Genomic DNA, 23,567 nt, shown 5'->3' with positions numbered 1-23,567 from the left:
TGGGGATGAAATTACCTGGAAAGTTCCGAGGATGGCGACGAAATTAACTGAAAAGTTCCGAGGATGAAGACTTCCTGGAAAGTTCCGAGGGAGATAGCTTCCATGAAAGTTCAGCTAGTGGGGACGAACTTGCCAAGAAAGTTCCAAGAGACAACGAAATTATCTGGAAAGTCCCGAGAAAGACTTCCTAGGTTGGGGATGAAATTATCTGGAAAGTTCCAAGAATTTGGGGACTTCCTTGAAAGTTCCGAGTTTGAGATTTCCTGGAAAGTTCCGGTGTTGAGACTCCCTGGAAAATTCCGAGGATCTGGGGGCTTCCTGGAAAGTCACGAGGATGGGACTTCCTGGAAAATTCCGAGGATTTGGGGGATTTCCTGGAAACCTCCGATGATTTGGGAACTTTCAGGAAAGTTCTGAGGATGTTCTTCCTGGAAAATTCCGATGATTTCCTGGAGAGTTCCGAGGATTTGGGGACTTCCTGGAAAGTTCCCTGAATATGAGGATTTCCTGGAAAGTGCAGGGTATTTGGGCACTTCCTGGAAAGTTCCGAGGATTTGGGGACTTCCTGTAAAATTCCGAGGATTTTCTGGTGAAGAATGTACATTTTCTATGGCTGGAAATTGGTTTCTCTATGATCTTTATTTAAACGCAATATTTGTGGGGACAACCCATTGTTTTGGCAAATTTATGTACATGTTACACTGGCTTTATCTTGTTTCTACATTGGAAGTGTTATCATGTACGTTTTATCTTGGTGTAAAAGATGGGCTGCAGCAAATATTCTGCTCAATACCACAGATTTGCTTGTCAATTGCTTAACCTTAACCAGTTGAAGGTGTCCCTTAGTGGCTGATAATATGTGCATCTCTTATCATAAGCAGGAATAGTGGAGAAGCTTCATAGTCATGTGTTAAGAAGGATTCTTTAGTGTTTGAATGGATGTTTCATTCATCATCCTTTAACAAACCTTATTCAAGGACCTTTTGAGCAGAATGGGCTAATCAACCTGAAAAAAATTCTAATTGGGTTTCACCTGCAAGGTCATATATTGTTTATCTTGGCATGAGATCACTATGTTGTGCACATATGGTTGTGATATATGTACCTGGTGAGCCTTTATCAGACAGGTAGTCATGATGGGTATATTGGGCTTTATATATTAGTACCCCAATATCACTTTGACAGCATGTGCTGCACTCTTACTCAATAATAATGAGCTTGTTCCTCAAATACAGTGCTCAGGTGCACTAAAACTTGTCTGAAAAGAGTTAAAATGGGAACAGAAAGCAGGCGTAGAAGTCAAGTACAGAAAGAAAGCAATGGAAGCAAGAAGTGCATGCATAGAACACAGAATAAAACACAAAAAGACAGAAAAGAGAGCATTAAGAGAGTCATAAAGAAGAGGAAAAGGTACATTGGCCTGTCAAGTGTAGTGTAGGTGAATTTCAGGAAGTATGGAGTTTTTTAAGGATGCATTGTCTTTATAGCTAACAACTGATGCAGTTTATTCTAAGTTTTGACAATTTTAAGTATGAGAAAAAATGCTCCTGAAAGTCATGAGTGTTGTGCTGTTTATTGACTTTTATAAGCATGTTCATGGTTAATAGAGGTACTGAATTCAAAAAGGTGGCCAAAGTTGTTGATGGTGGATAATATGATAAAGGAGCATGCTGAAAAATATTTAGTACAAGTTTAATACAATGAGAATATAATACAATGATTACTTGACCTTGCAATATGCTGTCACCATGAATTTCTATGGCTGATGTTGGTGTCACATAACTGGCACCATTGCCGGTGGCATGCAAAGGACACTGTCCAAACAGTTCCTTTTGAGTGTTGGGCCTCACAGAGGCAAAGTGGCTGAGTTTCTTTCAACTGGAGGCAGAGTGGCTGAGTTTCCTACAAGTATTGGGTTTCACGGAGGTAAAGTGGGTGAGTTCCTTTCAAGCATTGGGTCCTCACAGAGGCAAAGTGGCTGGGTTCCTTACGAGTGGTGGACCTCTCGGAGGTAAAGTGGCTGAATTCCTTCCGAGCAATGGGCCTCATGGAGGCAATGACAAAGACCTTTGGCACTATGTCATGCTTGAGCAGAAGACCCATCAAGTCAAGCAAAATTGCTGCTGTGGAAGATACCGGTGTCACACAAATGGCACTCGTGCTGTTGGCATGTAAAAGCACCCACTACACTCTCAGAGTGGTTGGCGTTAGGAAGGACATCCAGCTGTAGAAAACCATGCCAAATCAAACTGGAGTCTGGTGCAGCCTTCCGGCTTACCAGCCCTGGTCAAACTGTCCAACCCATGCCACTATGGACAACAGACATTATATAATGATGATGATATATATATATATATATATAAGCAATTGTAGTTAAATCAAATAGAGAATTTTTTCTAGAAAATAAAAGATGATTTGAATTCATTTTATTTATGGTTTTCCACTCAATATAATGGTCATCTTCACCTCTGTGCATAATCATACATCCCAGTCCTTGATGTGCATCCTTAGCTGCAGATACGACATACAGATGTCTGGCTGGATGAAGCAGATATAACTCTGTACATAAACCTGAAACTCTACAGTCATGCAAACACACACACACACATACACGCATGTGCTTCCCAACGAGTTTGTAAAAGGAAGAAGAAAATGATCAAATTATAAACACAAAACTCACCACACCGTATCAATGGAGTCCAGCCAGCATTTCTGTCTCGACAGTTTACATCTGCTCCTGACTTGAAAATCCACTCGATGAGCTCACAGTTGCAGCTGTCAATGGCATAATGAATTGCACTAGATCCACCCAAATCATAATCATCAAAGAGTGCACCATGAGCAATCAGTATCTTCACAGCTGGTAACTGGCCATGGAAGCAGGCATGCATTAAACTGAGATAACACCACAAAAAAAAAAAAAAAAACGTTATTTCATATATGCTTTCTTTTACATATGTGCTTCTATTTTGAAAATTTGTTTTAATGAAACTGAGATATTTCACTAAACTGGAAAGCCAGAGATGAGTTTTGAAGAAGATAAGTGAAACTGAAATTTAAAATTTTATTAAAGTACTGAATTTATTTTTGTTTTTCAAACTGAAATTTAAATGCTATTTTCTCTTTATCATATTCAATTTGAATTTGAGTTCTAGACTGGAGAAACAAGTTGTAAGTTTGGCCATAACATAGCTATATATAGCTTGATATAGATAGATAGTGAGGGGCTGATAAAACCATATCAAGCAACTGATTAAAAAGAAAACCAACCAGGATAATAAAGTGTTCTGGAAATATGTGTATTTGGAACAAAAGCACCACTCTCCAGATTGTTCCCTTCATAATCTCAAAACAGGCCACAAAGAGTGTGCAGAACTTACTTCTGAATGATATGCTGGCATTTTCACTGTTGAAAACCCAAATGTGTTATGTTCACTACTACTCACTTAAAATTCCATAACATCTGTTGAATTTACTCCTGCAAGCATCAGCATAAATATATGCTTCCCCTGGTCTTGAAGGTGCTATTATCTGCTACTGAAACTCAGGGTTTTTTTGTTTTTTTTTGTTCTGAAAGCATAAGAATCATTCATTACAAATCATATGTGTGTATCTAGAAAAAGATCACCCTAAACTTCTTTTTCCAAATTAGTATTTTACTACAGATGGCAATAAAATCTAGTGACAGAAGTTAGCTCCTGCAAAGTTTTGAGTAGTTACTACTACTGCTCTAATGTAACAAGACCTATCTCCCCAACACAAAATAAAACAAGATATTCTAAATACTTACGCTGTTTTTCCTGACTCATCTTTAGTATCGACAGAAGCATTGAAGGATAACAGCATCTCCATAATACTGAAATACAAAGGATGTAGTGTAGTTATCTTCTCTCACTCTCTAACACTTTGAACTCTACACCAAACTATATTTAAAGAAGACTTCAACGAAAAATCTACAGACATGTTCTTGGCAACCAGACAGAAGATAGACTGTTTTTACTTCAAATTTTTACTAATATTTGATAAGATGAAATACATCGAAACTGGTAATATTAGTATTTTTATTTATATGACCTTTTATTAAATTCCCTCTTGAACTGAAAATATCTTAGACTTAATTCTATGCTATTTCCACCTCCATCATTTTTATATATATAAATTTGATTTGAATAGATCTCTAAACATTTTTTCAATTACACACACACATATATATTTTAGGAATATTTCTGGGATATCCCCGAAACAGTTGTAAGACAATTTCATTATAAATGTCCTGAAAACTCCTCACAGCCTTGGATTTGTTATCTCATTCTGTCTAATATATCATCATCATCATCATCGTTTAACGTCCGTTTTCCGCGCTAGCACGGGTTGGACGGTTCGACCGGGGTCTGGGGAGCCAGGGGCTGCCCCAGGCTCCAGTCTGATCTGGCAGTGTTTCTACAGCTGGATGCCCTTCCTAACTCCAACCACTCCGCGAGTGTAGTGGGTGCTTTTTACGTGCCACCTGCACAGGTGCCAGAGGGGTCTGGCATCGGCCACGATCAGTTGGTGCTTTTTTATATGCCACCGGCACAGAAGCCAGTCAAGGCGGTGCTGGCATCGGCCACGTTTGGATGGTGCTTTTTATGTGCAACCGACACAGAAGCCAGTCGGGGCGGTGCTGGCATCGGCCACGTTCGGATGGTGCTTTATATGTGCCACCGGCACAGAAGCCATTCGAGGCGGGGTTGGCATCGGTCACGTTCGGATGGTGCTTTTTATGTGCCACCGGCACAGAAGCCAGTGGAGGCTGCACTGGCAACGGCCACATTCGGATGGTGCTTTTTATGTGTCACCGGCACAGGTATCACAACTACTGTTTCCATTGATATTTGGTTCGATGTTCATGTACATGTACTTGACTCAACAGGTCTCCTCAAGCACTGCGAGATGTTCCGGGATCCCACGTTCGGATGGTGCTTTTTATGTGCCACCGGCACAGAAGCCAGTCGAGGCGGTGCTGGCGTTGGCCACGTTCGGATGGTGCTTTTTATGTGCTACCGGCACAGAAGCCAGTCGGGGCGGTGCTGGCATCGGCCACGTTCGGATGGTGCTTTTTATGTGTCACCGGCACAGAAGCCATTCGAGGCAGGGTTGGCATCGGTCACGTTCGGATGGTGCTTTTTATGTGCCACCGGCACAGAAGCCAGTCGAGGCTGCACTGGCAATGGCCACGTTCGGATGGTGCTTTTTATGTGTCACCAGCACAGGTATCACAACTACTGTTTCCATTGATTGGTTGGTGCAAGAACAGTGAGATGTTCCGGGATCCTACGATCGGTTGGTGCTTTTTATGTGCCACCGGCACAGAAGCCAGTCAAGGCGGTGCTGGCATCGGCCACGTTCGGATGGTGCTTTTTATGTGCCATCGTCACAGAAGCCAGTCGGGGCGGTGCTGGCATCGGCCACGTTCGGATGGTGCTTTTTATGTGCCACAGGCACAGAAGCCATTCGAGGCGGGGTTGGCATCGGTCCACGTTCGGATGGTGCTTTTTGTGTGCCACCAGCACAGAAGCCAGTCGAGGCTGCACTTACAACGGCCACGTTCGGATGGTGCTTTTTATGTGTCACCGGCACAGGTATCACAGCTACTGTTTCCATTGATATTTGGTTCGATGTTCATGTACTTGCACTTGACTCAACAGGTCTCCTCAAGCACAGCGAGATGTTCCGGGATCCCACGATCGGTTGGTGCTTTTTATGTGCCACTGGCACAGAAGCCAGTCGAGGCGGTGCTGGCGTTGGCCACGTTCGGATGATGCTTTTTATGTGCCACCGGCACAGAAGCCAGTCGGGGCAGTGCTGGCATCGGCCACGTTCGGATGGTGCTTTTTATGTGCCACCGGCACAGAAGCCATTCGAGGCAAGGTTGGCATCGGTCACGTTCGGATGGTACTTTTATGTGCCACCGGCACAGAAGCCAGTCGAGGCTGCACTGGCAATGGCCACGTTCGGATGGTGCTTTTTATGTGTCACCAGCACAGGTATCACAACTACTGTTTCCATTGATTGGTTGGTGCAAGAACAGCGAGATGTTCCGGGATCCTACGATCGGTTGGTGCTTTTTATGTGCCACCGGCACAGAAGCCAGTCGAGGCGGTGCTGGCATCGGCCACGTTCGGATGGTGCTTTTTATGTGCCACAGGCACAGAAGCCATTCGAGGCGGGGTTGGCATCGGTCCACGTTCGGATGGTGCTTTTTGTGTGCCACCAGCACAGAAGCCAGTCGAGGCTGCACTGGCAACGGCCACGTTCGGATGGTGCTTTTTATGTGTCACCGGCACAGGTATCAAAGCTACTGTTTCCATTGATATTTGGTTCGATGTTCATGTATATGCACTTGACTCAACAAGTCTCCTCAAGCACAGTGAGATGTTCCGGGATCCAAGGTACTTTGAATGGGCAGGGGGTATGCGGAACTGGTGCCGGAAGCATCCCGGGTCTTAGTAGTCACAGCACATCTCCAGAGATCTCGGTCCTTAGCCATTGCCTCAGTGAGGCCCAACGCTCTGAGGTCATGCTTGACTACCTCATCCCATGTCTTCTTGGGTCTACCTCTCCCCCGGATATATAAAAGCATAAAAATGTCAATATTTTTTTTTACGGGTTACGATAGATGCTAACCTGAATAGTGTAGATTTTTTAGACGTAAATTTTAATGTAAGATCGGATAGATTTAAACCTTTCCGTAAGCCCAATGAAAAGCTATCGTATATTAGCAAAGATTCGAACCATCCACCAGTTATCCTTAGGAACTTAGTCAGCAATGTAGGTAGAAGAATATCTTCAATTTCTTCGGACGAGGCAGCATTCCATAATGCTGCACCTTATTACGATAGCGCATTAAAGGATAGTGGATTCTCTGAGAAGATCCAGTTCAACCAGCTTAATGCTGATAATAATGCTGCACGAAGAACTAGGACCAGGAAAGTTTTGTGGTTCAACCCGGCTTTCAATAAGGCCGTAAAGACTAATATAGGTAAGGAATTTTTGAGATTAGTCTCTAAGCATTTTAAGCAGGGTCATAAATTCTATAGGATATTTAACAGAAGAACCCTGAAGGTTAGCTATTCTTGTTGCAGAAATTTCGCCTCTTACATTAGCCAACATAATAGGAAGCTAATTGAGATTAGACATGGTGCCGAGCCCATTAAGAAATGTAATTTCAAAAACGAAAGCTCCTGTCCGTTAGAAGGGAAATGTCTAGTGAAAGGAGTAGTTTATAGAGCCAAGGTGCAAGTGGAAGGCTCATTGGAATACAAGACATACACAGGGGCTTCAGAAAATTCATTTAAAACAAGATTTTATTCTCATAAAAATTCATTTAAATACCCAGAGAATAGGAAGAAAACCAGCCTAGCAAAATATGTCTGGGAACTAAAAGAAAAGGAAGCCCCACCTTTCAACGTGACATGGAGCATTCTGGACAGGGCGGCACCATACAGGTATGGAGCATACAAAAATAATTTCAAGTGCAAGCTTTGTCTATTAGAAAAAAATGTACATCTTATTCAAAGACAATAATTCTTTGAATCAAAGAAGTGAGCTAATGAACTTATGTAGGCATGCGGCTAAATTTAAAATGTTGAATATAAATATACCATATGGATAGAGTATATATTTTGTATTTTTGATTTTGATTTTGACTCTTGAACGATGAGCCCTACAATGGATTTTGTTTCCAAGCTATGCGGATCTTAATCCGTATAGCAAAGTCTTATGTTTCTATATATATATTAGGAAAAACCTCCAACTTTGTTTTCATGTTATTGTATTGTATAGGATTACCTTGATTATTTATATTACCTTGATTATTTATAAATGGCCCAAAATAGGATGTTATATTTTATTTTATATGTCTTTCGTATATATTTTTATTAATGCACCCATTTTTTTAAAAAAAAGCAATGTTTTTTTAAAAAAAGCAATGTTGTCAAAATTAGAATGTTGATATAAGTATGTGTATAGCAAAGCATATGTATTTGTAAGCATGCGTATCTGTGTATGTGTAAGTGAAAGTATGTTTGTGCTTAAGCACACATATACACGACTGTATGTATATGTATCCATTCGAACTTGTGTATGTATACTTGTCTCCATATATGCCAATAATGCCGTTACACTGCTTGTATACATAATTTTTTCTTATTTCGTTTTTTTCCCCACCCCTCCTTCGTTCCTTTTTCTCTCTCTCCCTTTCTTTCGTTCCCCCCCATTACTCAGTATATGAGAATCGCTACATAGATGATTTTTAGCTTGCGTGCGAGATGGTTTGCGTGAATATATGTACACATGCATTTTATGTGTATATTTAGATTTATATTCATACGTCTGTATATGTATGGCGTTTGCGCGCATCCTTTTGTGTATGTTGATATATATATGTAGATTTTAATATAAATATGTATTGCAGTGTAATATTTATAACAGGTTTAATTTCTATGCATTAATTTGCACTTTCTTCATTAACGTCAATATGTATTTTATTCAATGTAAGGTTTTTTCCTCGGATTTTATAATTTTTATAAGTTTTTTTATATATATATACATATATTTTTGACCTTTTTGTTTATCGCTCGAAGATTGACCGTTTTTTCTAAAGGGCCAATCAAACAAGTCCATTTCTTTTTAAAGGTGTAGCGTTTGTAAGAGTATAGATTGAATTGATATATCGGTCCCATTCTAGCAAAAACTGTCTGATGAACGGCAACGAGAAACTCAGAGTAACAGATTTTGTTGAATTTTCTGCTGCTTAAAATAAAGTATATATATATATATATATCAGAGAGATAGAGTGTTAAAGACCAGGTTAGATTCAGTGATTTGATTGGTTTTATTATGTCAAACAAGTTTAATTAATAACATTCTGCTGTTTCACTGCTTCATTAATAAGCAGCTGTGGTGATGATAATGATGGTAGTGGTGGTTGGTGGGTTAAGATGGAGGCAGCAGTGGAGGTACTGATGATTGGTAATAGATGATGGTGGTAGGGAGCATTTGTAATGCTAATGGATGATGACTGCTGTGTAATTTAATTGAATAATTACAAATAAATTTGCTTTTATTTTTCTTTATATCTTTTGAACCTAATCAATCTCAAAGTATATTTTAATGATATTGAAAAGGTCACATACACATACACACAGTGACCAAACTTAAATCAGATGAGTTCTCCATAAAACAGCATTTTAATTTTCCTAAGAATGTGACAGCTAAATAGACAGATCTATTTTTACTGAATTATTTCTTGTAAAAAGAGTAAATGTGCAGGAATCTTATTTCTGGCTAGACTATAATAAATATAATTAATTAACCAAATATGAGGACTAATCTTTAATTCAATTTAACAGTTTCGTTACAAAAGTAGAGTAGCTAACAAATTCATTTTTGTCAAGAGAAACCTCAAGCCATTCACGCACCATTTTTACCAGGAAATATAGATGGATGTCTCTTTGTAAAGAATTCATTTTCACATAACTAAAGCTGTATTACAAATGAGCGAAGAGAGCCTCTAGAAAATTGCTTTACATGTTAATAACAGCAACCAAATCTTCCTCAAACTATACATTACCATCTTAACCCTTTCGTTACTATATTTCTGACCAAAATACACCCCTTATGTGTTTCAATTAATTTCTAACATAATCATAAATTTAGTCTGGTTTCATTAAACAACTATAACTTTTTTATTTATCAATATATTAATCTGATTTTTGGAAGATAATTTAATGAAATATTCTCAACCAATTCTATACTATAATTTTTGTCACAAAGTGACTCTAATTGCAGGTAGATACAGGTAAATTCAACAAAATATTAAATTATTAAAATTTTGTTCAAACATCGCTATAGAAAATGGGTTATTAGCTAATATTCAATTGGGTATACAACAAAATTTTACGATAGAATTTGTTATTCTGGGTAACTTTCTGATACCCATAATAATATTTATGGCAAAAGTCTTAATTTCATTTAAGGTTGTGGGAAACCACTAACTATCCTTTCTTTCGCTTTGTTTACATTTAGCGTAACGGTTCGTTTCCGCCGTAATGATTTCATTCGAAAAGGTAAAAAGAAATAGTCTAAGGCTTTACTCTCCTGGGAAAGTCTGTGGCTTGGTCCAGTTTCTTCAGAAAAATCACTGAAAGAAACAGTTTTTAAATTTTCACTCCATTCAGGTGCCAATTCATTTTCTTTATCACTGTTGGAGCTCTCGGATTAACTGTTTTCACTTTCGGAAAATGAAACATCAGATTCATTATCAAATACCACGTGCTTTTTTTTTTCAGTCATAGAGTTAGATTTATGAAGGTCTTCAGTAGAAAATCCTTCGAATTCTGACTCGCTGCTTGATATAATGAAATTCGTATCCATTTTTTGTCAGAATTACAAATTTTGAAAACACAATAGGAACAAATTTCGGAAAAAAGATCTCCCAAAATTCACGGAATTAAAATTACACTTCAATTGTTGTACAAAACTGTAGTTGAACTGTTTACGAAGTATAATACGTGTTTTCACGAATGTACTAAAGAGATTTGCTCTGATATATATATATATACAGTGGCAGCCAAAATGTTCAGAACGGCATTGTTTTTGTCAGAAAAGTAGATATGATTTTTTATCAAAGTTGTTTTATATTCTATAATTTTCACAGACAATAAATACGATATTATTTGTTATTGCCTGAGATTTTGGTGTAATTTGAGAGGATAATACAAAAGTTATGAATAATTTAGTGATTTACTGCAAAACCCATGGCGGCCAAAATGATCAGAACGGTTGCTTTTACTCCGTGTTTTAGTATATTTAACCGGTGAACTCTAATGTTTTGAATTTGTTTATGTGACGGTTCGTTTACTAAACATTAGTAAGAATATTTGCAGTGTACTTTGTTAATATAATGCCACTTACTCCGTTACCAATTCGTCAGCAGATTATTAAACTTTGAAGGAAGGATAATTTAAGTATTGGATCTATTGCAAAGATTGTTAACAAGTCAAAAAGTGTTGTACACGGTATTCTTAAGGTCTACGATGGTTGTGGTTCGTGTGAAGCAAGAAAGTTTACAGGTAGGCCAAGAAAAACGACCAAGAGAGAAGATCATGCTATGGTAAAGTTGGTTAAAAAGGACAGATTTAAAACTGCTGCTGCTGCTTCTCAGAAAATGAGCATTGTATTGAAGAAAACTTTATCTCGAAAAACTGTGTCTTGTCGTTTAGTTGAACATGACCTACAAGCAAGAGCACCTGCAGTGAAGTCACTGATCAGCTCCAAGAATAAAAAGTGTCGTCTTACCTTTGCAACCGAACATGTGTTGTGGTCTCAAGAAAAATGGCAAACGGTGCATTTCAGTGATGAATCTAAGTTTATGTTATTTGGCTCAGATGGGAAAAGGTACGTTTGTACAAAAGTAGGTGAAAAATTGTCGCCTAAATGCCTTAAGACTAGTGTTAAATTCAGTGGAGGAAGTGTCATGGTTTGGGGGATGATATCTGTAGATGGTGTGGGCCCTTTGGTGCGATTAGATGGAAAGGTAAATGCAAGAGTTTATAAACAACTTATAAAAGATCATGTCTTGCCTGTGCTGAGAAATTCAACTAAGCGACCACCCATATTCATGCAGGACAATGCCCCATGTCACAAGGCTAAGGTGGTCATGAACTTCCTCAAGCCTGAAAAGGTTATTGTTATGGATTGGCCTGCTCAAAGCCCAGATCTCAATCCTATTGAAAATGTATGGAATATTCTAGGAGAACGTTCGAAAGCCAGAAATCCTAACACAGCTGAGCAATTATGGAATGCCCTTCAGGAAGAATGGAATAAGATCACCCAACAAGAAATTGAAAATTTAATTTCCTCATGCAGTCGAAGATGTCAGTGTGTGATTGAAGCTAAAGGGCTTCACACTAAATATTAAATAATTCCAGTATTCTCTGTCATTTTTGATTATTTTGTTATTTCTTCAATCGTTCTGATCATTTTGGCCGCCATGGGTTTTGCAGTAAATCACTAAATCATTCATAACTTTTATATTATCCTCTCAAATTACACCAAAATCTCAGACAATAACAATTAATATTGTATTTATCCTCTGTGAAAATTATAGAATATAAAACTACTTTGATAAAAACTTATACTTACTTTTCTGATGAAAACAATGCTGTTCTGAACATTTTAGCCGCAACTGTATACACACACACAATATTTAAATTGAAGCTACTATTAACTTCATGCTGTGAAAACACAATAATCAGATAAGCTCATTTAGTGTGTTGTGTGTTACCAAGAAATCTTGCTCCAACATGGTCACAGCCTTTGGGCTGGAACATATAAAAGAATATTTGATTTCACAACCGCATGTTGATGTCCACCTCAGGATATATGTCAGTTTATCTTATGTAACAGTAGCATTTGTACATGATCTGACTTTTATTTCTGGTATCTAGGTAAACTGAGGGAGACTAGAATTGTCCAAACATACAACAAAATATCTAAAGTAGATTTGAACACAAAAGCATATGAGCAAGTAGTTATCTTATTCTGCTGTTTCATTTCAGCACTAGGCACTTGAAACTGTATATACACAATGGATACTTACTCTGTTTGGCCCAGCTTTGCTGTAGTCATTAATGCACTTAAACCATGACCATCTCGCACATCAGCTACGATATTTCTGTAACACAGTATGAAAAACCAAGTTATCAATATCCTTTCTCCTTTCCTATCACCAACAACAATAACAACACCAATACCATCATTGCTATCAACATAATAATCATCGTTATAGTCATTATTTAACATTAGTATCCTTATAAATCATAAATCTCAACATAATTATTGTCTTCATAAGAAACCTTGTGATCATCCCTATCACCAACCCTTAAGAATCCTAATAAGGATTATTTGTAAGGTCTGATGTTTAACTCCAGGTTCGTAGCATTAAGAGGAAAAGCAAGAAATCCCTCATGGATTCTAGATTAAAGCATTTTGTCAATGTTATAGGGAGTGGTATAAGATTTAGGGACTCAAAAAACAAAATGTACTCCCTAAAAGACAATAGGTAGGATGTTGGTTGAAAGAAATTTGTTTTTTTTTTTCTTTTTTAGCAATATTGAGCAATTTGAATGACTAAATATATCATTCTTGGCTTTATGATGATGGTAACGATGATAATTATATTGATAATAATGCTGCTGTTGTTGATGCTGATGATGGTGATGGTGTTTATAATGATGGCTGATGACGATGACAATGATGATGACAATATCAATGAAAATGGTAAGACAGTAAATATGAGTAGAGATACAAATAAAGAAGGTAAAAAAGAAAACAAAAAAAATTAAATGAATAAACATTATGCTTTACCCAGAGCTTAGAACAGTTTTAATTTCACCCATAGATTGGTTTCGCACAGCTTTATGCAAGTTCTCTCCATAGTATGGTTCTTCTGAATAAAAGAAAGAGAAAGTGATCATCATCATCATCATCATTGTTTAACATCCGCTTTCCATGCTGGCATGGGTTGGACGGTTTGATTGAGAGCTGGCAGCCAGGAGGCTGCACCAGGCTCCAATCTGATCTGGCAGAGTTTCTACAGCTGGATGTCCTTCCCAACGCCAACCACTCCAAGAGTGTAGTAGGTGCTTTTTATGTACCACTGGCATGAGGGCCAGTTAGGTGGTATTGGCATCAACCACGCTCAAATGGTGCTTTTTACACGCCACCGACACAGGAGCCAGTCACGTAGCACTGGGAATGACCATGCTGAATGGTGCTTTTTATGTGCCACTAGCACAGGACCAGTCAGGTAGCACTGGCACTGGAAATGAGCTTAATAAGCAGACAGGCGAGATTAGTTTTGGATTCTTGCACTGGAAAGAATTCATTTATTAAAAAAAGAGAAAACTGGTATAAAAAGAAGAGGTGTGTTGCTGTAACATCACATCAACACTGATTGATGAAAGGCATTCTAACCTGACCATCCCATTTTTTTTAGGAATATCTAGGACAACATTATTTAGTGTGGACTTCTTATCTGAAGGAGATTAGGCTGCTATTTCTAGCAAGTCAAGCAAGTGCACAGTGTCCCCACCTGTACCTCCTTTCCTCACAGACATACAGGCTGAAGAAGAGCTATGTTAATGTAAAATATGGAAAAGAAATAGTACAAAGTTGGCAGTGAGAAATGATATGCTGATCGACTCACTTCAACTAATAGTCTAGCAATAGGAGTACTGTTGTCTTGAACAGCAATATATTGCTGTTGTTTAGCTCCATTTCAGCCCTGATCTAGATGACCTAAGATAGACATATATGATATATAAAGATCATACACAATCACATATCACAATGATATTGATGATGGTGAGGAGGAGGAGGGAGAAGAGGATAATGAAGAATGATGATGATGATAAGTAAGATGACTGTACATGTGATGGAGATGTCAATAAATGTTTAGATATCCATTGTAGTAAAACACATACATATAAACAAGATAATTTTGAAGACACATATGTATGTATGTCATTGTTCAGGTTTATTCCAATATTTCTTGCCAATAGAGAAAGAGCTGGTTTCTAACCTAGATTCAAGGCTCCTTCATTGGAATTTCAACATCAACAACAGGGTATTTTTGCTTCGTATGTATGTATGTGTGTGTGTGTGTGTGTGTGTGGTGTGTGTGTGTGTGTATGTATGTATGTATGTATGTATGTATGTATGTATGTATGTATGCATGCATGCATGCATGTATTATGTATGTATGTATGCATGCATGTATATGTACAGATTTGTATGTTTTGTTTTATGTATGTTATATATGCATATATATATATATGCATATAGTTGCATATCTAGAGATGCTTATATATATATATTTAAATGATAAACCTCTGGAAAGTTTTACAGATTTCTACAGTTCCAGTGATGGATTGGATCTGTAGTCTTCAAACTAGTTTTCTCTTTTCTGGTTTTGAGAAGCCTAATTTCTCAAGATTGGTACTTAGACATTGTGTCACATATCCCAGGGCCCCAATAATTACAGGTATAAACCTGAGCTTGTAATCTGGATAGAGTAACTGCAGATTTCTCAATAGTTCAATGGAGGTGTTCTCTTTATCACTGTATGTTAACATCTGCTGGGCAGCTAATTTCCACAACTGTGCACAGTTTCTCTTCTCTATCCCAAATCATTATAATCAGGTCTGTTGTGCTTACATTTTATTGAGGTCTTCACTGAGACATTCTACCAGTATTCCTTTTTATTATGAGAGGCTATGGCTGCTACCATATTGTGGATTCTTATTTCTTTGTCTTCAGGATTATCCTTCTGACAGATTTCATTATAGAGTGTCCTAGCTACATCATGTCTCATCGGTAGATAACACCATGATGACATTTACGGACAACTGTTTATGATGTGGGTGATATCTTCAGTGTGAATTCCACAAAGTCTGCTTCAGTTGTCACATTTTACTCATTTTCCTGCATTTCTGTCCCTTTTGTGCATCAGGTACTTGGTTGATATTTCCAGTTCCTGGATTGCAATTGCATACCCTTCAAAGTGGGAGGTAGTAATCTGGCTATTGGTCCATGATAAACTGCTTTGATGATTGATGTTACTATCATCTCAGAGCTTTCTACTATCATATTTATGCATAGTTTCTTCTCATATAGGCTCATCCTTTCATCTGATGATACAATGCAGTAGAGTTGTGCAACTTCTTTGGGCATGTATTCTAGGTTATCAGACAAAGCATGTTGTTCAAGGAGCTGCCTTCCAAGTCTTATGATGTTATCAGCCTCATGTATGCAAATTTGGTCAAGGGATGGACTTCAACATTTGGTGGTTAAAAGATGGTGCCGAGAGGATATGATACGATATTCAAAGGCATTTTGGATCAATGTTACGCCACTGCCACTTTGTTTTCATTTTAAGTAGAGGCAGTCTATGTGGAAATTATGTGTGCTTGTTAGTATTTTTAGGGTTTCAACATTAATGGCATATCATCAAGCATATTAATGTATGTATGTATGTATGCATGTATGCATGTGTGTATACATACATACATACATACATACATACATACATACATACATATACATACATATGTTGGAATGTTGGATTTTTGCAGTTAATAAATTATATTAATGCTACATCTCCATTTTCTAAATTTTCTCTTGAATGTTTATAAACCAAGATATATATTTAGACCTATTATTCTATGAATATTACTTTTCACAAAAAAACACTAAGCAATGAACCAGTAATTCATTGGATATTATTATCCCTTTATGGGGCTATTTTAACCTCTAATTAAATATATATATATGGGGGTATGTGCTGTAATAGTGTGTTGCTGCATCTACCATTTGTTGGTGATTTCTGATTACTCCTGGCAGATGACGCTTCTGAGGAACAAATGCCATTAATAATGTTATTGATTAATATAGCTTAACAAATCTATAGTAATGTTTAACCCCTTTGTTACCATATTTATATTGAAATACACTGCCTTTGTTTAAGTTAATTTTGAAAGTAATGAAGAATTTAATAAAATAACATTGTCATTATTAAGCTGGTGTTTGGAATGTACATTAACATGAAATTTGGAGAGAAATTTAATCCAGATCCTTTAGAACAGGTAGTTTATATCATAGAACCAGGGATGGTCTCAGGCAGGTACAAATAACTTGTAACTATGCTATTGTGTATTGAAATTGTTATTGTAGTTATATGTAAGTAAGGTTAATAAAACAAGGTGGAGGCGCAATGGCCCAGTGGTTAGGGCAGCGGACTCGCGGTCATAGGATCGCGGTTTTGCTTCCCAGACCAGGCGTTGTGAGTGTTTATTGAGCGAAAACACCTAAAGCTCCACGATGCTCCGGCAGGGGATGGTGGTGATCCCTGCTGTACTCTTTCACCACAACTTTCTCTCACTCTTACTTCCTGTTTCTCTTGTACCTGTATTTCAAAGGGGCCGGCCTTGTCACTCTCTGTGTCACGCTGAATATCCCCGAGAACTACATTAAGGGTAAACGTGTCTGTGGAGTGCTCAGCCACTTACACGTTAATTTCACGAGCAGGCTGTTCCGTTGATTCGGATCAACTGGAACCCTCGTCGTCGTAACCGACGGAGTGCTTTCATATATCAATAAAACAAGGTAACCACAGACGTTTTTTTACATATTACAAAACTTTTTTTAATTTTTATAGTTTTTTTGTAAAACTTTCCATGCAAATCATGCCAGCAATTTTTTCAGTGAGTCTCTGGTGTGCTGCATAGTCAAAATGGTTGTGAACCATTACTCTACATGGTTGCTAAACCTAAAAACAAAAGCCACATCTCCCTCAAATCACACTTTCTACATAAAGTGTCAGTGAAGAAAAAAAAAAAAAATCAGTCATAGCTGGATTACCATTTGATCATAGAACTGCGTAACCGGAGACCACCTGTGGCTAAAAACACATGCACACATGTGCGCGTTCACACACACACACACAATCTATGTGTCATCTTCTTTCAAACTGAAGATGTTAAGAAATCAAGAGTTTGTAAATGTAAATGATAAACAGAAAAAAAGTATAAGCAAAAGGAGTAAAATAGAAATAAAAAAACAAAAATGTTGACTCACTATCGGTAATAACTTGTACTGCTGGTGACCAGGCTGAGTAAATGTCATCATTTCGGTGGAAGCGAATTCTAAATTTGTACTCCTGCTTTGGTTCAAGGTCTCCGACAATTTTACTTTCACCATATCCACTACATATAAAAAGAAAATATTAGTTCTTGATTTTTTTATCAATATATATTTATTGTTAATTAGCTTTTTAATGGTCCATACATATGTTAGTACACACTCACCTATCCATTTGTCTGTTTATTTGTTTCATCACTAAAGTATTTGTTTTTCTTCTTCATTGTCATCACCACCTGTCTATTTTCCATGCTGTCATGGGGCTGGATTTAATTCTTTTATCTATTGACTATGTTAACACCAACTTACCTCTTTATCTCTCTGTTTGTCTAATTACACATCCATTTCTATTTAATATCAAAGAAAATGCTGCTTGCATAAAATATGTTAGCACTAGCATGACTATTGTGTTTCCATGTGGATAATACCTTTGAATTACTTACTTTCTAAATTATTTTACATTCCTGAAATGGTCAGAATTAGACAGAAACATATATACAGTTATCTCTCATAAGTTTTCCAGAAAAAGGAAAATATTTGTCATTGACCAAAACTGATTATTTTTCATCCTATACTTATTTCTAGTTAGTCTTATAAAATTCTAGATAGCTTCGTAAAAATTAATTTTATATTAACCAACCAGCCAACCAACCAAGCAACCAGCTAGCCAACCAATCAACCAATCAGCCAATCAACCAACCAACCAGCCAGCCAACCAGCCAACCAACCAACCGACCAACCAGCCAACCTGCATATCTGTTTATCATTCTATCTATAACTTATAACACATACTATTTCTATTTCCTGTATTAAATACATTAACATTAACTTAAATAGAATAATATAATTTAGTAGTTGTGCTGGAATCCCTTCACATTCAAAATATACACTTGGTGGTAGATGGCTTTTAAATACAATCTGTAATCAGAATTAGTTTCTGAATCAATTGAAGGAATTTCTTCTTTTATATTTGGAAATTAAAATTAATTAGTTTATGCCCATGACATAAACAACAGCATAGCAATGGAGGAGTAACTGTTTCCCCTGGGCACATTATTCAAAATTGGTGCCTTTTCAACAAATTATTTTAAAATCTTTAGTTCACTTGCACAATAGAAGTCGGATCTCTTCTTTTTTTAAATTGCATAGCCTTGAAAGAACTTTCTGGAGTCATGACTTTATTTGACCAGCCTCCCAAGTTTTTGAACTATCTGCTCAATCTCCTGTGACGTGTTGGTGGCTGCTGACATCTGAAGAACCTGACATCATTACCTCTTGACATCGGACAATCTTGTGGAGTTTCATCTTTTTTTATGCATCACTTATATCAGTAGTCATAAGTTTCATACATAATGACATTATTACTGAAACATGAAACTAATGAACAAATATTTCATGTAATTTAAGAGAAATGGGTTTAAAATTGTTTGGTTTGTGTCCAAGCACATTTTTTTCATGTGCTGACTCACCCTAACTTTTGAACCTGGCTATGCCTCTGGACAGATGCCCTCCCATACAGGTGAGACTGATGTGGTTGATGTTCAGTTTGAATTTTTACAGGTTGATGTCTTCATAAAAAATCAGAGGATAGGAAATAATTGCAAAGGCTTGCAATTCTGGGGAGAACAGGGTGCACCAAATAAGCATAAACAAGGCCGTATGGTTAAGCAGTCTGTTCCACAAGCACAGCGCATGTCATCTTCAATAAGTATCTTCTACTATAGCCATGGGCCAACCAATGCCTTGTGAGTGGATTTGGTAGAGGGAAACTGAAAGAAGCCTATCATGCGTGTGTGTGTGTGTGAGCATGTGTGGGTAGGTGCGTGTGTGTGTGTGATGTCACATGTTGTCACTGACTCGACATCATGTGATTGCTGTAAACAAGCATCACTGTCATACAAGGAAAACAAGTCTCTCTATGAAAAGTATAATTGTGCTTGGAAACTGGTGATGGTCGGTGGCAAGAAGGGTATCCAACCACAGAAAATCTGCCTCAATGAATTCTTTTTGAATGAGCAAGAGATGATCATGGTTGGAATGTCTTTGATTATAGGTTTGCTTAATAAAGACTGATATGTGGCTAAACAACTGAAAACACATAAGATGAATCAATGAGAAAATCTCTATGCTGTTGCTAGACCTGTTAGTTAGTTAGTTAGTTAATTTGGCTCAAAAGCAAATAGCAAGGCCATGTAGGGGGACATGGAGTTAAGTACAGGGTGGTGTTCATGTAAAGAGTTCAGGCCACTTGAGGTCAAGGGAGGCTTTGAACAAAGCGGTCGTCGGCATCTTTACCATCTCATCTGGCAGCTTGTTCCACGGATCCGCAACCCGGATGGAGAAAGCTCCTCTCCTTCGATTGAGATGAAATCGTCGCAGGTAGAGCTTTTCGGAATGACCCCGCAGCCGACGCTCTGGAGCAGGAGTGAAGAACAGCTCTTTCGAGAGGTTACACTTTCCGCTTACGATGTTGTGGGCGAGAATGAGATCACCACGGCGGCAGCGTTTTTCAAGAGAATAATGGTCGAGCGTCCTCAGCCTTTCTTCATAGGACAAATTTTTGAGACCATGAACCATGCGGGTAGCCAGCTTCTGGACTCTTTCGAGATGCTGTATGTCTTTGAGATAAGGAGAAGAGGCTTGAATCCCGTACTCCAATATGGGTCTCACCAGCGTGACATAGAGTGGTAGGAATATGGCTGCTGTGAGCATTCCGAATGACCGTCGAATCAAGAACAGAATTCCGCGTGCTTTGTTGGCAGCATGGACGCACTGGGCCGAAGGCGAAAAGGAGGAATCCACCAAGATACCCAGGTCCTTTACCTGATCGGTCCTCTCCAGCAGCAGACGACCCGGCTCGAAATCAAGTTGAGTTGCAGGAGGAGAGCCAACAGGCAGATGACAGCACTTTGACACATTCAGACACAGGTCCCATTCGTTAGACCACTTCCAAATTTGGTGGAGGCATCGACGAAGATCCTCTATATCACCGCGAGGAGCGACCAGTTTGATATCGTTGGCAAATAGAAGGGTGTGTTGCGTGAGGTCGTCGGGCAAGTCATTTATGAAGACTAAGAACAACAAGGGCCCAAGCACTGAACCTTGAGGCACGCCACTGCTCGCACTGGAGACGTCGGACCGCGAACCATTAACTTGGACTTGGAAGGAGCGATCTGAGAGGAAGGCACCAACCCATCGTACAATATCCGGATGGAAACTATATGCTTGAAGCTTGACAAGTAATAGGCGGTGGTTTACCGAGTCAAAAGCTTTGGCAAAGTCCAATAAAACGATGTCAACAGCATCACTATCATCGAGGATGCGCGTCACCAATTCTTCCATTACCAGTAAGTTGGTCAAGCATGATCTCTTCGGCACGAAGCCGTGTTGGGAATCAGAGATAGAGGCTGTGTTTTGGAGGTGGAGCATCATACTTTTCTTAAGGATGGTTTCGAACATCTTGCTGATTATTGATGTAAGGGAAACCGGTCGGTAGTTAAGCGGGTCTTCGCGGCTCCCTTTCTTGAAAATTGGGCAGATTATCGCTGTTCTCCAGTCTGCAGGTATAACACCCGTCGCCAATGACATATTGAATAGACGTGTTAAGGGCTCGCAGATGACCGGAGCCAACGCTTTGATAACCCGTGGGTGTATGCTTTGATAACCCGTGGGTGTATGCTGAATAAAGCAGCACATTGAATAATGTGGCCCTAAATACAATATGTTTAAAAGGAAATGAAAACAAAGACAAAAAAAAAAGAGATTGGCTGCGGCTGGAGCATCTTTGATCAAAGGTCTGCTGGATTAGAGATGACCAGGAGTTAAACAACAAAATCCATTTTCAGAGAAATGAAATCTTGATAGTTATTTTCTTTACTAGGCAAATTATGACGTAGGCGTACATACATATATACATCATTCCATTTAGTCTCATCTTCGCAGCTCCCTACTGTTTGCTGTAAGATTGCGTAGACCCTGTCAGTGTAATTTAGAATGCTGTAGTTGTATTGGAGTAGAGAAGAAGACCAGTCAAGATGCACAGTAGAATGGCTTTTATCAATCACTTCGACCTCTGAGATTTCAGTTTTCCCTGACAAGAAAAAATAGAAATTAACAAAAACAAAAAAAGTTGTTAGGATTTCTTATATTATCAGAGAAGTCCCACTATTTAGTAGGAAAAAGGTATGGATAATTGCATTTTTGTTTTTTGGAGTATTGGTCAGAAGAGAAAGAACAATGCCCATGTTTTCAGAACCTCTAAGACTCATAAGTGGAAATTATTCTTAGACAAGAGACCCAGCGTGAATGCTTGTTGTAAGAAATATTCAAATTAGAGCATGGATCTTTCTCACTTGACACATGTTTTATCAATTCTAAAGGGTTAAATGACAAAGTCAGCATCTTCAGAATTTGTACTAATATCGTTTCTAATTTAGGTACAAGGCCAGAAAATTTAAGAAAGTCAGTCAATACAGTCAACTACATTACTTGATTGGTACTTTATTTTATTGACCCCAGCCACCAAAAAGATGAAAGGCAAAAGTTGACCTGGGCGAGACTTCAGCTCAGAATGTAGAAAAGCTGGAAGAAATACTGGAAGGTATTTTCTGACACTTTAACAATTCTGCTACTTGCTGCCTTTTAAAGAATGATCTGACAATGGAACGACACTATAAACTTTGTGTTGATGTCACTGGTGCACAAGTACCTAATTTACTGACGTTGGGTTAGGAGCACTGATGTACGAGGGTCGATTACACACGACTCTACCCTAATCTTTGAAAATATGCGGCAGTATTTTCTGAAAAATACTGTATAATTTTCTTTTCAGCTAATTAGTTATGGTCATGCTGGATCACTCAGCTTGTTTATGATGGTAGTGTTTGAAGATCAGGAGGAAAAATGGCATGCCCTCAAGTGTCTATGTAAACCAAAGAAATACGTTGTTTTAATTTCTAGATTTGCACCTTAGATTTATGATCAAAGGTGAGATTTGGCAGCTATAACAGGCAGGTTGAGGAACTATGTAGAAGTTTTTACACTGATTCAAGAAAATAAGGTGATAGTGAAGTTCAAAAAGGAGAAGATAAAGAGATATATTAATGTTTTTTTCTGTTACGTTGTATTATTTGATGTAAACGAAATTTGGTGCATTTAATTTTTGGTTTAATTTCCCTGATTTTTACGTCCAGGGGTTCCATTAACGCTTTATCGCTTAGATTTCTCTGTCAAATGTCCTAATGGTAAAGTGTCCTAATAGTAAAGAGTAAAAGCATCCAATCGTGAATATTCGTCGTTTTACAAGAGTTTATCCATGACGGCATTACACAATGTCCCTCCTCCTTTCAAGACAATTAGATGCGATTTGAAGGAGATTTTGCTGCTATTTTTATAACAGCCTCGTTCACAAAAATGGAAAATAAACCTAAATAATTATAAACATATTACACAATTTTCTCTTTTGAGAGAACTACTAATTAAATATAAAGAATCTAAATACACACACATTCATACATACACAGACGACTTACCTGCTGACATTACAGGATACAGTAAGAAATCACCATCAGAGTATATAAACTCTTATGGTAGTTGAGGAAGTGATGAAGATGACAATCACTTTTTCCCCACCCTGTAGGGTCGGGGACTTTAAGAAAACCCGCCACTCTCACCTACTGACAGTTGACGAAAATCAACTCAGAAAATCCTAAACCAGACGCTGTTTTGAATTGAGAAAACACGCACGTGCTTTATTACACACACATACTTACTCACTGATACACACATGTGTGTAAAAATATGCACATTTCTCTCTGTTTCTCTCA

General features: G+C 38.1%; 1 protein-coding gene across 2 annotated transcripts in view; it reads right to left on the bottom strand.

Moving 5' to 3' along the window:
- The window catches only part of LOC115219286 (fibronectin type 3 and ankyrin repeat domains 1 protein), a 45,428-nt gene extending 21,861 nt beyond the window's left edge, over positions 1–23,567 (bottom strand). The window contains exons 1-7 of one of the 2 annotated variants that reach the window (XM_036508737.1): positions 23,274–23,567; positions 21,649–21,832; positions 17,680–17,807; positions 13,411–13,492; positions 12,644–12,718; positions 3,791–3,856; positions 2,681–2,895 (exon numbers count right to left, since the gene is read on the bottom strand). In XM_036508737.1, coding sequence (XP_036364630.1) covers positions 2,681–2,895; positions 3,791–3,856; positions 12,644–12,718; positions 13,411–13,492; positions 17,680–17,807; positions 21,649–21,832; positions 23,274–23,283 — 760 coding nt within the window. In that variant the 5' untranslated portion in view covers positions 23,284–23,567. Of the gene's footprint in view, positions 1–2,680; positions 2,896–3,790; positions 3,857–12,643; positions 12,719–13,410; positions 13,493–17,679; positions 17,808–17,909; positions 17,945–21,648; positions 21,833–23,273 lie in introns of those variants that run through there. The other variant, XM_029789447.2, reaches the window with a different exon arrangement.

This window comes from Octopus sinensis, linkage group LG14 (genome assembly GCF_006345805.1).
Source record: "Octopus sinensis linkage group LG14, ASM634580v1, whole genome shotgun sequence".
NCBI classification, from domain to species: Eukaryota; Metazoa; Mollusca; class Cephalopoda; order Octopoda; family Octopodidae; genus Octopus; species Octopus sinensis.
The sequence above is the reverse complement of the archived record's forward strand: the minus strand, read 5'-3'. Positions and strand labels throughout refer to the sequence as shown.